The sequence below is a fragment of the Grammomys surdaster genome, unplaced genomic scaffold, assembly GCF_004785775.1.
Source record: "Grammomys surdaster isolate TR1022 unplaced genomic scaffold, NIH_TR_1.0 242, whole genome shotgun sequence".
Taxonomy (NCBI): Eukaryota; Metazoa; Chordata; class Mammalia; order Rodentia; family Muridae; genus Grammomys; species Grammomys surdaster.
The window spans coordinates 5,778,787-5,795,567 of NW_021604687.1; the positions used below are offsets into that span (position 1 = coordinate 5,778,787).

General features: G+C 41.5%; 1 protein-coding gene across 1 annotated transcript in view; it reads right to left on the minus strand.

Annotated features, from left to right (window-relative positions):
- Rheb (Ras homolog, mTORC1 binding) overlaps window positions 1–16,781 on the minus strand; it is a 42,236-nt gene that overhangs the window by 13,147 nt on the left and 12,308 nt on the right. The window contains exon 2 of the mRNA XM_028774691.1: window positions 4,026–4,097. Within this exon, the coding sequence (XP_028630524.1) occupies window positions 4,026–4,097 (72 nt within the window). The remainder of the gene's footprint in view (window positions 1–4,025; window positions 4,098–16,781) is intronic.

A 16,781-nucleotide genomic window follows, 5' to 3' on the forward strand; every position in this document is an offset into this window, starting at 1 on the left:
AACGATTTTATTGAGATAGTCCAACAATGGAGCAGATGTTCTGGGCTGAGACCACTATTCCTTTCTCAGCTTAAAGAGCCAGGCAATTTGTGACAGCCTTACAAGGGGACGGGCTTCCAAACACAAGAGGGAGGCTACTCACAGCCATAAACAAGAAAGTGGAACACATTTCTTTTGTGTTGGTGGCTCCAGCCATTCTCCTGGCTAGCTGTCCTGTGCAATACAGGCCCAGCAACAGAAGCTATTCCACTGCAGCAGAAAGTCGTCCCCAATGTCTTTCACCACCCAAGCGACAAATAGAAACTATCCAGAAAACTAAGCAAAAAACAGAAATGCAGAGGATACCATGTGAATCATAGGTGGTAAGGGAGAGAACCCTACTAGCTAGTGTCACCCTGTTCTAAATGCAAGCAAGGGTGATGGGCAGGTTCACAAAGACAATATTCTTGACACCTTTCTGGAAATGGTTACATTCAGATAATAGGTAAACCAGATGAGAACTGAACAAGAATAATTCGAGATGGAAAATATCCAATATAAATCCACTGATAGCTGGGTAGAGTGTCACAGGTTTAAAAACTCAGCATTTGGGAGGCAGAGGCAGGCAGATTTAAGATCAGCCTGGTCTACACAGCAAGTTCCAGATCTGCTGGAGCTACACAGTGAAATTCTGATTAAAAACTGTTAAAATTATCTTATCCTATAAAAGATCTATAAAAGAGTTTTACTTTGACTTCTCACCTGGTGTCACCTAATATTGTAGGAGCTTTTGATGAGTCATCACAGGGCTTAATAAAAATTATGTAAGAAAAGCTACAGTTGTTGCAAGGTATGATTACTTCCTGAGTAGTACTGTACCAGCAGCACTGTTCCACATGCCCAGGATGCTCTAAGTTCCTGACTCTGAGCTGATGTCTCAGTGAAGACGGGAAACCCATACAACTACCACAGAATTTGGTATTGTGTCTAGGAAAATGGGCACAGGAAGAAATTGTATTTAGTGAAAAACAAAACAAATCAAGAAAGTCAAGGGGAGAGGAGAGGATAGTTATTTGTGAGTTTGGTTTATTGTTTGCATTATGTTATTTGGGAATTGCATGAGAATCCCGTGTATGAGACGCTGAGGGTCCCTGCCCTCAGCTGGTTCTGACTGGCAAATAAAGTTGACATCGGCTGATGACTGGGTAGGAGACAGAGGCAAGACTTCAGGATTCTTGGGCAAGGGAACCAAAGAGGCAGAGACTTGCCACTGCTGGAAAGAGAAGACGCAGGCTTGAGAGCTGTAGAAGACAGAGTACCAATCGTGTAAGAGCTGGGAAAAGCGATCCCAAGGTTTCCCACATTGGGTCTAGGGTAACAAAGATGGAATATAGATTTTAGTAAGTAATAATTCAGGAGTATTGAAGGGGAGGCATTAGCAACATCAAAGTTCAGAAGTGGTGCAGTCTTTGAGCTAATCAAGGCATATTAAATATGAGGCTGTGTGTGTGTGTATGCACGCGCGCGTGCATGCGTATGTATGTATGTCTTTCATTCGAGAAACCAGAGCATTTCTGCTGCCACCACAGGGGAGAGTAGAGCAGATTAGTCACTACAGAGATAACAGAGATGAAAACGACCAAAATACATTCTATTCATGTATGAAATCAACAAAGAAGAAAATAGTTAAGGCAGTCAATCAATCAAAAATATGCTAGCAATGTTGTGAATAACAAGTAAAACTGAACACAGGAAACCTGGGCATGGTGATAACCACCTGCCCAAGCACTCAGAAAGCAAAGTGGGAGGAGTTCTAGACTAGACTAGGCTAGGCTACATAGCTAGACTGTCTCCACCTCCTGCAGTCCCACCAAAGCTATGAGTGCTATGCAGGTAGACTACAGCTATTTATTGGTGAAGTCTTGTGCAAACAAAAGTAACAGAGTTCTGAAACGCTGGCATTTACAAAGTAAGATGGTATCACTAAGGTATGGGAAGCATCCATAATTCATATTCACCAAGAGGCCTATGAGCAAGCCATGCTTAGTGACACTGTGAAACTCTTCATCAGAATTTCTTAACCACAGACAGTTGGTGGTGGCACATGCCTGTCTACAAAGTGAGTTCCAGGATAGCCAGGGCTGCTACACAAAGAAACCTTGACTCAAAAACAAACAAACAAAGAAACAAACAAACAAGCAATAAACCAAGAATCCTAACCACAAATCATAGTGCCAACCAACCCTGAGATGGCACAGGTTATAAACTGTTCCTGTTCTTGCTTGTAAACCACAACCTCCAAGTTTAGTACTCATTGGGTTGTTAAATTAACACTACAGAAAAGATAATAAACCATATCTGTGAAAGTAGTACTTCTGGTCTGTTCTCTAACACTAGAAAACACATGGTTTTCTTTGTTGAATTCTTCTATTATCCTGTAACTACTGAAAATGACAGAGTTACCAAACTATTTTCTTTTACAGTGATACGTCATAGAGTGTGACTATTTGCTGTAAATAACCTATTCTGTAATGATAAAGGTAAGTATAAAATAATTATTAGGTTATTTCTACATCTTCAATATTGGGGGCAAAGGAGTAAGACCAGTCTCAGTATGTAGCTTTAGTTGGCCTGAAACTTTTTCTTTCTTTCAAATTCATGTTCTTCTCTTTCAAGATTATGGTTATCACCAAACACTGCTTTCTTATCAAATAGTGAAGGAACAAAATAAAGGCTGCTACCCTGGTAAGAATAAAAGTATAGTAAATAAAACCCAAGGATAAAATATGCCCCCATAAAGCCTCAAGGGATATTTGATTTGATAATCATTTCTGCTCTTGCCTGCAGACTTTACTGAATTAAACACTATGAATCTATCTTTTTGATGATAATGTTTTCACTGCTCAACACCTAAGGTACAGTAAGGAGTGATACTGACAACACTAAACCAGTCAAGCTGGACTCCATAGCCATGTCTCTCTGTTCCTAACTGCTCAGAGGAGCATGTGTGGAATGGAATCAAGTTAGGAGGCACAGATCAACTCGGACCTCCAGCAGCAGACACTGAGAGCCATCAGCCTCCCCCGCCCCATTAACTCCCACAAACCCATTCAAATCCCCATGTTTCTAGTTGCTGAAACTTTAACTCTTTCCACACCAGGCCTTTTTGACCTGTAGACTCTCAGTCTCACTGAGAGTCAAAGCCCATCAGTGTTTCTACTGTAAGCTCAGGAGGTGAAGGCCAACATACTAGATATTATGAACATAGCCACTGACTCTGTTTCCATTTAACATGCCAAATCTGTATGCTCCTGACAGCAAACCCTCCTCTATCAGTCCTGGTCTCAAGAGTTTCACACCCTGGCTCCAGAATCTACCAGGGACTCTAAAATACTGAAAAAGAAGGCTGAGTTCCCAACAAAGCAGGTGCTCTGGATGTGCTGGATCCCAGCCTGAACATCTGTAAGGGTCTCAAAGACAACAAAATAAAGGCTGTGGCTACTTCTGGCTGCATATTCCCTTTCCTGCATGTGATATGAAATCCAACAGACTTAGAAACAACTTTGTTCCAATGCTGCAGCACCTGCTTGGATCCCAGAATAGCATGTTTGCCAGCAGCCTCTTTTAAGTCTTTAGGATTCAGAGAGCAGAGTGCTCCTTAAGGTACAAGGGTTTACAGGGTTTTCATTCTTTTCAAACTTGACACCTATACAAAGAGCTTCTGCTGAGTGGAGGGGGTGGGGATAAAAATAAGACTGCTCCAAATTCCTTTTTCTTGAAGCTGACTTTGTACATGAAGGTTCCAGTGTGGGAACAGAGACTTATTGAGATATCACTTTCTTTCATGTCAGAGGACATGGGCCCTGAATTTAAAAAAATTCAGAGAAGGCTGAGTAAAATTTCTGTCAATTTTCTTTGACTCCCCCATTGGAGAAATATAAATTTAACAGATTACCCCCTACAACCAGACCTTCAAGACTATACAAATAGCATTTCCGTACAAAAAATGCTTTCTCAGTTCCTAAGTAGTTGAAAACAATACTTACTGTTTTCTATGGTTGGATCGTAGGAATCAACAAATTGGCCTTCAACAAACTGAATTGTCAATGAGGACTTTCCTGTAAAAGAGAACAAATAATTTAGAATTATTGGCATATCTGGATAAAAATAACTGCTTTACAAAGAAGTCACTCTAGAGCTAGAGGGATAGCTCAGTGATTTAAGAGCCATATGAACAGAAGCCAAGTTTGACTCCCAGTACACACGTTGGGCAGCTCACAACTGCCTGTAAGTCCAACTCCCCTCCTATACATGTAATAAAAAAATTAAATGTTGATAATTTAAAACAAACAAAACCCATAGCAAAAACCTACTCTAGTAGATAAAGAAACTGAAGGTATCACAGTTTATCACCTGTGGAAGTAATTTCAAAGGTGAAATATATTTGCTTTATATGAGAAAATATATTTGTTTTATATGAGAGTACAATCAATTAAGTTATAACTATATAAACATTTTTGTGACACTCATAAGTACTACTGACCAATAAGCACATGGGACAGTTAAGGGAAATCCTTTAAAATAGAAGAACAGGGGCTGGAGAGAGGGCTTCATGGTAGAGAGCACTACTTTACCAGAGGCTCCAGGGTTGATTTTCAGCACCCAATTAGTGGCTTACAACTAAATGACAGAAATTTTACTCAGTCTACCCTGAATTTTTTTTTTATTTAGGGCCCATGTCCTCTGACATGAAAGAAAGTGATATCTCAATCAATAAGACTCTGTTCCCACACTGGAACCTTCATATACAAAGTCAGCTTCAAGAATAAGGAACCAGGAGCAGTCTTATGAGGATGCAATCCTGAGGACTGACACTGTGATGGTTTGTATATGCTCGGCCCAGGGAGTGGCACTACTAGAAGGTGTGGCCCTGTTGGAGTAGGTGTGTCAACTGTGGGTGTAGGCTTTAAGACCCTCATCTTAGTTGCCTAGAAGCCAGTATTCTGTTAGCAGGCTTCATATGAAGATGTAGAACTCTCAGCTCTCTCTTCACCATGCCTGCCTGGATGCTGCCATGTTCCCACCTTGATGATACTGGACTGAACCTCTGAACCTATAAGCCAGCTCCAATGAAATACTGTCCTTACAAGATTTGCCTTGGTCATGGTGTCTCTTCACAGCAGTAAAACCCTAAGTAAGACACCCTCTTTTGACTTTGGGTAGGCACTATGCATACACATGGTACATACACAAATATATACATACATACATAGGCACGCACACACACACACGAAAACACTTATACACGTGAAAATATAAACCTAAAAAAAGAACTAAATGAACAAACAAAAATGGGAAAGGGGAGGGGAGGGGAAGGCAGGTGCAATTCCTGAAAACTTTTCCTCCATTTCAGTAATTAACAAGTTTGGGTTTTGTGTCTGTGCACAGGTACATGGCCTACGGAAGCCAAAGAACAGTCTTCAATGTTAGCCTTCCTTCAGGTGCTGCCCATGTTTCCACTTTTTATGTAGTAGCTGTTCTTATTGGCTGGACACAGAACTCACAGGCTCTACCAGTCTTCCACTTCTGCATGCCCAGGATTACAAGTGCTTGTAATCACAGCTGCCTTAAGACAAAACAAAACACAAACTGTGGGTGCTATGGGCTGAACTTCAAGGGAAGTACATTACCAACTGAGTTGTCTTCCCAGACCTTCCAATTATATATTTATTTTATGTATGTGGGTACACTGTCACTCTCTTCAGACACACCAGAAGAGGGCATCGGATCCCATTACAGATGGTTGTGAGCCACCACCTGGGTACTGGGAACTGAACTCAGGACTTCTGAAAGAGCAGTCAGTGCTCTTTACCACTGAGCCATGTCTTCAGCCCCTCCAATTATATTTTTATTAGTGTACATTTATAAAAAAAAGTGCAAAAATTTCACATTCATATTACTATATATGTAATGTGCTTTGATTATATTCACATGCCTTATCAGTCTCTCTTGTTCCCTCCCTACCTCTCGGTGGTCCCTTTCCTCTTACACACTCCCCCTTCTATTGTCATCTCTCTCTCCATCTGTGGTAGTTTGAATATGCTTCACTCAAAGAGTGGCACTATTAGGAGGCCTTGTTGGAGAAAGTGTGTCAATGTGAACACGGGCTTTAAGACCTTGTCCAAGCTGCCTGGAAGCCAGTCTTCTCCTGGTTCCCTTTGGAACAAGATGTAGAACTCTCAGCTGTCTCCAGTGCCATGCCTGGCTGGATGCTGCCATGCTTCCTGCCTTGATTATAATGGACTGAACCTCTGGACCTATAAGCCAGCCCCAATTAAATAGTGTCCTGCCTCTGCCTCCTGAGTGCTGGGATTAAAGGTGTGCACCATCACCGCTGGCTTCATGTCTATTTTAAAAATCTATATTCTGCATATAAGAGAAAGTAAATTTTTAAAACGATTTAATTTTTTCATTATTTTAGTTAATTAAGTTGGAGGAACTGTTTCTCAGGCCTTAACTGGCCTGATGGAACTCACATTTATAGACTAGGCCAGCCTAGACTGCAGAGTTCTGTCTACCTCTGCCCTACCTCCCTTTGGGATGCTTGGAGAAAGGTGTACACCACTACTCAGGCCAAGAAAGTAAAAAAACAAAAACAAAAACAAAAAAAACCACCCTTGTGTCAGGTCAGGGTTTCTCTATGTAGCTCTGGTTGTCCTGGAACTGAAAATAAATTCTTGAGAGCTTGTTTGAAGGTTCTAGCAGGGTAGTGCAGCTGTTCTATATCCCTGACAGAAGAAAGAGGGATGTGCACTGGAGTAGTGAGGGAGGAAGGAGACATCTGCCTCGTCAGCCAGAGCAGCTCAGTCAATGTAGTGACACATGTCCAAGCCAGATGGCCCTCACATCCAAAAGTAAATTCTTAAAGGAAGCTCTGAGTCAAGGTAATTCCCATGCTGTCCTTGACACCTGTTGCCTTACTGCATTATCTTCATGTGTGCTTCCTCACAGACGGTGGTCAGGGTTACTAGATTATCAGCTTTGGGAAAAAAAAAAAACCTGTCACACAAGCATTTTACTTAAAATATTCCTTAATACAGAATCCATAGGATGAGAATTTCACAGCACAGAAGAAGAACTAGAACCCTACCCTCTTATTCCCCTATGTGCTTCCCTAATGTCTCCTGGAACATGCTAGCACAGGGTCCCTAACTTGTAAAGACAAAAGGAAAAGATCCTCGATTACTGTTGTCAGTAAATAATTAACTGTATCTTGTTCGTATCACTGGCAAACTCCTCTCTTTCATGTCCTCAGATATTATTACATATGTTTTACAGGCTTGCTGGGCTTACCTCCTGTTTTGAATGGTATTTCTACTCTAACCCTATACTGCAGGCAGGGTGTAGTTTGTGTTCCCTGAGTCAAACTCTGAATTGCACAGCTCACAGGCTGAGAATGTCTTCACACCAAGGAGCCATAACTTGAAATTAATTCATAAAAGCAGCACCCACTCACTGCAGACAGACAACCTCCCACTGCAGACAGACAACCTCCCACTGCAGACAGACAGACTACCTCCCAGTCAGCTCTCATTTACCCCTCACTAGCAGCCCAGCCTTACTACACTCAGCAGGGACTCCAACTCCACCGTGGCCCACAGAACCAGATGTGCTAACTGATCCACTTGTCTGGGCCTTCTCAGGTCCAGTCATCACCATCCTGCCTCTGCCAACCTCCTGCTGCTGTGACCTCAACCCTAGCTGCCACCACCACTCCCAGATTTCTGAGTGTATGACTCATTCCTGCCATTCTGTCGAATGCAAATGTCAGTTCTGCAGGGATCCTATCCCCAAACCACCCTACCTAAGGGAGTACCTGTTCCCTAGCAACAGTCCTCCTGCAGCCATCTGTCATCTCTTCTCCCCATTTGGCACAATCACCATTAGTCCACTGAGATCAGCCTGACACACCCCAGACACTCATTTCTAAATGGATAAAACCAAAGCTCAGTTCTCATTTCTTCTATTCAGCTTAACAGAAGAACAATTTCATTAGCATTTATTAGCACCAATCACGGGTCTGTCCATGATACAGTAGCAGTTCAGGTACTACACAAGGTTAAGTGGATTGTGCCCAAATGAGTCCAGGTTAGACGTGTTACCAATAAAGAATCTAACACAAAGTTTAGGTACTATTTCTACGAACAAAGACAGCAAAGGAAAAGAAAATCCCTCTTATGTGAGTAAAACTGAGAAGTTGGGAAAAATTATTTTTCAAAAAATGTATATCCTTATTTTATGTATGAGTGTTTTGTCTGTATGCCTGTCTAAGACTGCAGAGGTCAGAAGAGGATGTTGGGTCCTCTGGAACTGGAGTTATAGATGGTGGGTGAAATGCCACATGGGTATTGGCAATCTGGAAGAGCAATTAGTGCTCTTAACCACTGAACCATTACTCCAGTCTTCCTCTCAAAAGAAAATTCTTACTTATGTATATATACATTTAACACAACTACTTGGAGTCAGAGAAGTTTAATTAGAAAGAATGAAGAGAAAAAAGTTCTTTGTAAAAAAATTTTAATTACATTTATTTATTCGTACACAGTGCTTCTATGGAGGTCAGCTGGGGCAGGTGGTTCTCTCCTTCCACCTTGTAGGTCCCAGGAATGGAACTCTGATTGGTGGCAAAGCGTCACTTCTGCTTAAGACATTCCTTAAGAAGCCTTTGAAGGGTACTTTAAGTATCCCGGGAGACGGGAGAAAGGAGCAGTTTACGTGCTTCCTAACAAATGGAGAGAAGGTAGGGGATATTTGTGTCTCTCTAAAGTTACATGATGAACAATTAAAAATGAAAGAAGAATAATCACAAAGTTCTGTTGCAATTTTCAATGTAGGTCTAGATTAAAATAGTGAAAGGAAGCCAGCCGTGGCTATGCACGTCTGTCATCAGCATTCTAGGGGCAGAGAAGAGGAGAGAAAAGGGAGACCGAGAACAGAAAAGACACACATACTTAAAGTTAAATGTCTTAAATTTATTCTTTGAGAACTTCATATATGCATACACAGATTTTATCACACCCACCTCCTCTCACCACCGAACTCCTCCTGAGTTCCCCTCACTTTCCTCTCAACTCTTGATCCTTTTAAAAAAATCCATAGAGTCTAACTAGTGCTGCCCATATATGTATGGGTATGAGGCCATTCACAGGAACAGGTCAACCTACCAGGGACCATGTTCATAAAAAAACAAAAACACCTTAACCCCACTCTGACCCGCAACTTCCGGAGCAACCATCAGCAGTCAAGAGCTATGGACTTGCTTGATCTAAGTCTTGTTGGAGCAACCACAGCTCTGAGTTCATGAATGCAGAGACAGTTTTATACCAGCCTTCTCTGACCTCTGCCTTCTCTTTCAGCTGTTCCTTGAGCCTTGTTGGGACACAGTATGATACAGATATCCCATTTATGGCTGAATGCTCTAAAACACTTCTGCATCTTGACCAGTTATGAAGAGACACTCCATTTAAAAACTACACTTCTTGCTGCACATTCAGAAGTGACCATTTGTATTCTAAGAAGAAAAGTTAACCTGATATTAGTAACAAGTTATCTGGTAAAAGTACATGAGGTAGTCCAGCCTAAATCCCAACAAAGAACAGTCAATTAGTGTCATCCGGGGTAGCAGAATTTAAACCTTGATTCTTTAGGATGCTAATTGAATATGTCCTTCTGACTGGCCCCTGGAGGAAAGGTATTATTCGTTAGGAGAAATGAGGCTGTGAGCAGCTGGGTCTCCCTTGGGTCTCTCCTCCCTTGATGGACTTTCCTCCTAAGGAAGAGATCACTAATTACTGAAACTAAGACAGGAAGGTTCCACTTAGCTGTTCTGCTGTCTTCATTAGAAAGCAGAACACTAGACAACCGTCAATGAAATCTGCTAGTCAACACAGACTAGTCATCCTTGTCAATAAAGCACAACACCTGTGTTCAGTGTGCTCAGTACTGCTACTACACTGTAGCTTCCAGGGACACCTCTCAAACAGCAGTTCAGCTCTTGTGGAAAAGTCAAGTTCTGTGTGCACTATGTTGAAAGCTAATAAAAATCAAATTGTATTTCCCCTCATAATACCTGATATTTACTTTGGCTTCTGTCTTTAGCAAATCTAACTTCTAAAAACATTAGCGACTTGTCAAAGGTGAGAAAATTGTATTCTTCATTATGGCCAACATTTATGATTCTCCCTCATAATTCCTGACATTTACTTTGGCTTTTGTCTCTAGCAAATCTAACTTCAAAAAACACTAGTGACTTGTCAAAGGTGAGTCTGCAAAGATGGCCATGCTCTAAATTTGTACTGAGGAGAAACTAAAACTAAAACTTTGGGGGCGGGGGGAGGTGTCTGAGAAATGTTACAGGAAAAACAACCCAAGAGTGATGTGAAATAAACAGAAGAGGAGTGCGTGTCTGGGCAGGGGCACACCTGGACAGCAAGGGCAAACCATCAGCAATCAACAGCACACACTATAAATTTTATGAAAAGAACCAGCCTCAAGTCCTACAGTTAGCTTCCACAGACTCCTCTCTTCCTAATAGAACAATTGTCTTTGTTTTAAAAGCCATAGAATTTTTTCTTCAAAAAAAATTTCCCAACTTTCACTAGATAAGGGCATCAAGATCAAGTTGGTTTATTTGTTCTGCCATGATAAAATAGCATGGTAAGTATTCCACTCTATTTTCTCTGAAGGTGTACTTTCAAGGTTGTTATGGATTCCCATGCGTTGTGATTACCCCGCCCCCCAAAAAAGGATCTCACTTATATAACCACTTTGCTGTTTTCAGGTTAATTCTCAACTTGTTTTTATGTTTCTTCTCCTAAAAACCATGTAACTACTTTCATATACCTCTGTCCTCATATCCCGCACTCTCTATTAAAACAGTTTATGGTTCACTGGGCTAAGATGGATTATTAACTAGGTAATCAAGTCATCGGGCAACAGGGGGTGTCCATTACAACTACTGTACCAAATCTGGGGCAGGCACCATTCCAATGACTCCTCGTCTTTGAAGTGCTGCAAGACTGAACCCAGAGACTTAAACACACTAAGTAGAAACCCTAACATGGAGTGACAACTCTGCTCTACCCCTAACTCTTAACATACAGGGACACTGATGTCCTATGTACAACCTAGCGCTGTACAAAACCCAGTAGTATCTATCACCATAACCTCACCTCTACAGCACGTTGACACATCAGGAAATGAGGGCTGGTCACTGTGACCCAAACTACTGTCCCCTGTGCCTTAGCACCTGCTGAGGACCAGTCAATCAGTCTTGGGCATTCTGCCAGCACACATTCTTTCCAGCAGTCATCACCCCATCCAGACCAACTCTGAAGCAATGTTTTCAAAGTGGGGGCAATGAACCACTGGGTCATGAGATTCACTTACTAAGCCATGGTTCACATTCTCTCTTTAAGAAATAGGAATGTAAATAAAGGTGTTGGGAAACTTCAGTTTTGGACACATCTATAACTGGGTGACCATATGAAGTTTATTATTATAGGTTGCAATTTAAAAGGGTAGAAATATACTTTACAGAAGGGTGTTCCGTGTTGTAATGGTTAGCACTCTGACTCGGAGATATACTACCGTAACTCTGACTCTCAATCTCTATCTAACCTCTACAGGTTTCACCTCACTTCCAAGATATACCATTTCCTAATACTCCTTTGTCAGGGGCCTCCAATTTCCTTTCTGTGAGCCTTCTGATAAATCTGTGATCCTAATCTAATGAATTGCTATTGTGAGCCTGTTCAGTATCTTTGGGCCTGAGTGTTTACAAGCTAGGTCTTCTCTAGGTCCTACCTCTGTAGCTCCCTTTTCTTCTGCACTAGCAGTTTTTTATGTTCTAAGTGTACCCCCAGCAACCTAGCACCACAGGGTACTTGCTATCAAGCCTACCCAAACCTCCTTGACAGGAAGCTTTAGTACAGGAGTACATCAGCAACTATATTACTGTGTGTCGTCCCATCATTGTGCAACAAGTTGAACTATGATCCCGATGTACCATCCAAGGAGTTCTCCAATGCTCTATTTCCCACCAGCAGCTCAGAGCATAAGCATTTAAACCCTGTTGATACAGCCATGATTATTACGTGCCATGACCCGTGAGGTACCAAGGACATTCATCTCTTCATTATCACTATCTTCCAGGTACCAAGGTGAATATTAAGTACTGTTCACTCAGCCTGTGAAAGCACACCTGTCCATCTGACATCATCCATACACACTATTTTGTTCTCTTATCTAGTGCCTCTCAGCCGCCTCTAACCTTTCTCCCCCGGAATAGTTCTAGACAGATTTCCTCCTGGTTTACTCTATGCCACACAGCTTGTTCCACATCCATCTCTGAAATATTTTAGAATTTCAAGGAGCCCATTTGCTTGTGGTTCTATCTGCTGTCAGATACACCCTGTTGGGGTAGTGCAGCAGCTGTGTGCTGCATACTTGACCATGAATAACCGAATAAACAGTGCAGGCGACAGAAAAATATCTTAAGCCACTTAAAACTCCACTCCACTAACCCAAGTTCAATGAACTCATAGAGATGCACATTCAACTGTGTGTCCTGCAGAAAACCAACCATAATAAAAAGGTGTACAGATTCAGAAGAGCCTTGAAGAAAAAGATCAGAGATCAAAACTACAGAGGCAATTAAGGAGAATTAGCTTTCTAACTTCAAAAAAGAAACTTATCAGCCAGACAAAACCTGCAGATCAGACTGAAGGAATACAAGCTCATCAAAAGGATGCAAGTGAAGAACTACTTACTGGTGAACACACGAGCCCACATACCCACATACCCCAAAATCAAACCCGAAACTACCAGCCAGTGATGAGCCAAGACTTCTGGGTGTCTCCGAGGGACTGACATTCCTACACAACTGCAGTTCTGCCTGCTCGTCCCTGCTATGCATCCACTTCAGCTTTCACTCCTAGTGTCCGCAGTTACCGTCACAAGTGCGTCTGTAGCCACAGTTACCTCACACCATCTATCTTCATCCCACTTCTCCTACTAGCTGCATTTCTGTAGTTCCAAGCTTGGGAACATGTCATCCCTCAGTAAACCTTTAAGGTTTTTGTAAAAGGAACAGGAACTGGTAGTGCCTGCTTGTAACTGGCTTGAGTGACTCTTATAAGGAAGAGGACAGTCAGAAACCCAAAGGGGAACATTCTTTGAGTGTTTGAGGTAGGAGTGACATACAGAATAGAACAAGTTACAGACCACAGGAACCAAGTTCCCCACTAGGGATAGAAGGTAGGGAGACAAAGGCTGAGGAAAAAGTTAGTGAGATGGAGTAATCTGGAGGAAGCAAGAAAAACCCAAACATTATAAACCTCAAGAGACATTCCTAGACCACCAGAGACTCTACTAACAAGACAAGAGTGTGGTGGTCAATTTGATGGTATTTCCGTCACCTAAAAGACATAGCTCTGGTTAATGCCCATGAGGGTGCTGGGAAGGGTTAACTGAGAACAGAATGTCTACCCTGCCCTGTAGTGTTTGTGGCACTATCCAGTGGGCTGGGGGTCCTGAATGAGTAAAAAGAGAAAGGGCAAAGCCCTACAGAGCCCAAACACTCACCACTTCCTGCTTTTCGAGCACAGATCATGTGACCAGCTCACATGATCTCAGTCGACATTAACTTCTGGCTCCCACCTGTACACCTGAACCATGCATATACAGATACAAAAACTGTTCTATAACTTAAATGTCATTCCCTTAATGAATTAACTGAATAAAAATATAAGCTATGAACCTGCAGGAAAGTATGTTCAAAACACTGTGGAGTAATTACATAAATCAGCAAAGTAAAAAAGGACCACTGTTGGGATGGGATCAGGGGCAACAGAGAAGGGAACAACAAGGCACATGTGGTCTGAGGGGAAAATAGCAAAAGTGGGGGAGGGGAAAGGACATGGGAGGTAGAAGAACATAATGAAGCAGGGAGGAGGGTAAAATAATAAGAACGTCTCAAAAGGTGTTAAGTAATAAGGAATGATACTATTAACTACTCAAAAATGCATATAGTACATGAGTTAATACACATATATAATTTAAATTAAAAATTCCCAACTGAGCTAACAAAGCTGCTCCAAAAGATTCACAGAGAGAGCATAAAACAAAACCCTAACACCTGGCACTTGGAAGTCCTCCTAAAAGTTGTTAGTCAGAGCTGCCCCCTGGAGGTCAAAGGTCAGCCCTTATTGCTGAAGAGACCTTGTACTTCAGACAGAGTTCAGAGGCCCCATCCTTCTGAACTCTGAAGGCCACCTCCCTGAGGGCAATCTTTCATGATACCTTGGCTCTGGGCAAGCTTCCAAGAAGGGAAGGAACCAACAGTCCTACTCGGCTATGATGCCTACGGACCACAACAATGACCAACATGGCTACAATTGGCACGAATTACTTGGCAGTAACCTACAGCTCTCTAATTGGACTTAAGACTGTCTTGACAAGAAGGAAACCATGCCTAGTACTGGCTAGTGAAGTCATGGAATCCTGTAGGAGAACCTACAACCACTGCCTTAATAAACCAGCACAATTCCCCAGTATACTCCGTCTTATGTAGGTTCTGGGCTTGAACTCAGGTCGCCAGGCTTCTGGAAAGCACCTCAACACACCAAGCTGTTTGACTGGTCTCGTTACCTTGAGCTGAAGGTGTACGTACACAGTTGGGAGTCACCGAGGATGCATTTTAAAAATACATACCTATGTCAGCAGTCTCCTTTCAGAGGAGTCACCCAGGAACTCATGTATACTTTGGGAAAGTGGTCACCATGACTGTTAACAGGAGCACTGTTGTCAGCACAGGGTCTGAGGAGGGCATGGATGCCAACAATACAAAGTTTTTTCCCTGATTTTTGCTACACAGCCCTGACTGTCCTTAAATTCATGGGCATATTGCCTCGAAGCGCTAGGATTATAATCGTGTACCACTATGCTTGGCCTGAATAAATACCACCCCTCCTCCTCCTGCTTCTTTTAAAGATGGGTCTCATGTTAGTCTCACCTCAAACTTGCTATGTAGTTGAAGATGACCTCGAACATCTGATTCTTCTACCTCTACCTCCCAAATCCTGGATTACAGGCACGCACCAGCACATGGGTTGTGCATGATGCTAGGGGTTGGAGCCTAGGGTTTCATGCTGATAGGCAAGTATTCTAGCGACTACATCCTCAGTCCAAATTGTTTAACAGAAAACTCACGCAAAACACTTTTTATTAGAGTTTGCAAAACACTTTCACATGGGTCATCTCACTTGTTCCTATGAGTTAATAAGCAGGGTTGACATCATCTTGCATTTTCTCACACCCATTCCCAAACTTTAAAAACAGATGCTGGTAGAGAGTAAAAAGGGGGTGGAGGGGTTAAAGTATAGTTATTATAAATGGCAAATACAAGGGAAAATAAGTAAAACTGGTTCAAAAATTATCCACTCAAATACTACTGTGTGCCTACTACTGCCAAGCACTAGGCTACCAGAAAATGCTTCTGAGGAAAACAAGAATGAATGACTAAATTATATAAATGAGGAATTTTATTAAATGTCTAGAGTTTTGGGAACTGATTTCCAAAATAGAACTTTAATAAACTACAGGTTATTAAATATCTGTCAAGGATGAATAAACATTCCTAGATTTGATCCAATATGAGTGGGCAAGTTGGGTGTGAAAAGAGCACTTCCAACAAAAAAAAAAAAAAAAAAAAAAAGAGTTTGGAAAGTTAACTCCGTATGTAAGAGTACTTACCACCAAGTCTAACCCACATGGTGGAGAGAACTAACTTCCAAATGGCCCTCTGATCTCAACATGAGTGCTGTATTAAACAAGTGCAGGTTAAAGAAAAAAGGACAAAAATTAAAATACCAATTTTAATTAATTAAAGAGTACAAAATTTAAGATTGCTTAAAATATCCATTTGTCAGCTAAACAGTCATATTTATAAGGAAATTTCTTCAAAAGTTGTTGAAACACAGTAGGTAGCTCTGACATGCATCCATTAAGAGTTTAGAGATTTAGTATGAAAAATATTTTTAAATTATATGTTGAAATGAAAGAACTTTGGATATACTGGGCTAAATTAAACTTTACTGGAACACAAGTATCCTATTTGTATAAACTAACTTTATATAAATTAACCCCAGAATACCTTTAGAAAGGTATAGTGCAGCTATCTTAAAACTAAAATTTCTATTCAGTCATTTACATATCTATGCAGTAGAGACCAAGAATGAAATTGTCTAGTAATGAAACTTATCGCCAACAGGAATGAGAAAAACACCCTGTGGGTCTCAATCCTTTGGGGATGGGGTGTCAAACAATCCTTTCACAGGATCCCCCTGGAAAACAGATATTTACATTACAATCCATAACTAGTAAAGTTACAAATATAAAGTAGCAGCAAAAATAATTTTATGGTTGGGAGTCCCCGTAACAGGAGGGACTGTACTCAAGGGTTACAGCATTAGGAAGGCCGAGAACCACTGATGTAGATACACAAAGGCTCAGCAACTTCACTTGTCCCTGGTGTGACAACCAACCAACCCTAAAGTGAGAAGAGATGATGGACCAACCCTTGGTTGACATTATCAGGAGCAGAAAACATTAGTTCCCAACATGGCCGCCTGCCCCAGACCTATGGGGTTACTGCTAGGATCTCTATAGCCAGAAGCCAGGCCGATGTGAGATCTGGCAGTGCAAAAATCAATCTTTTTTTTTTTTTTTTTTTTTTTTTTTTT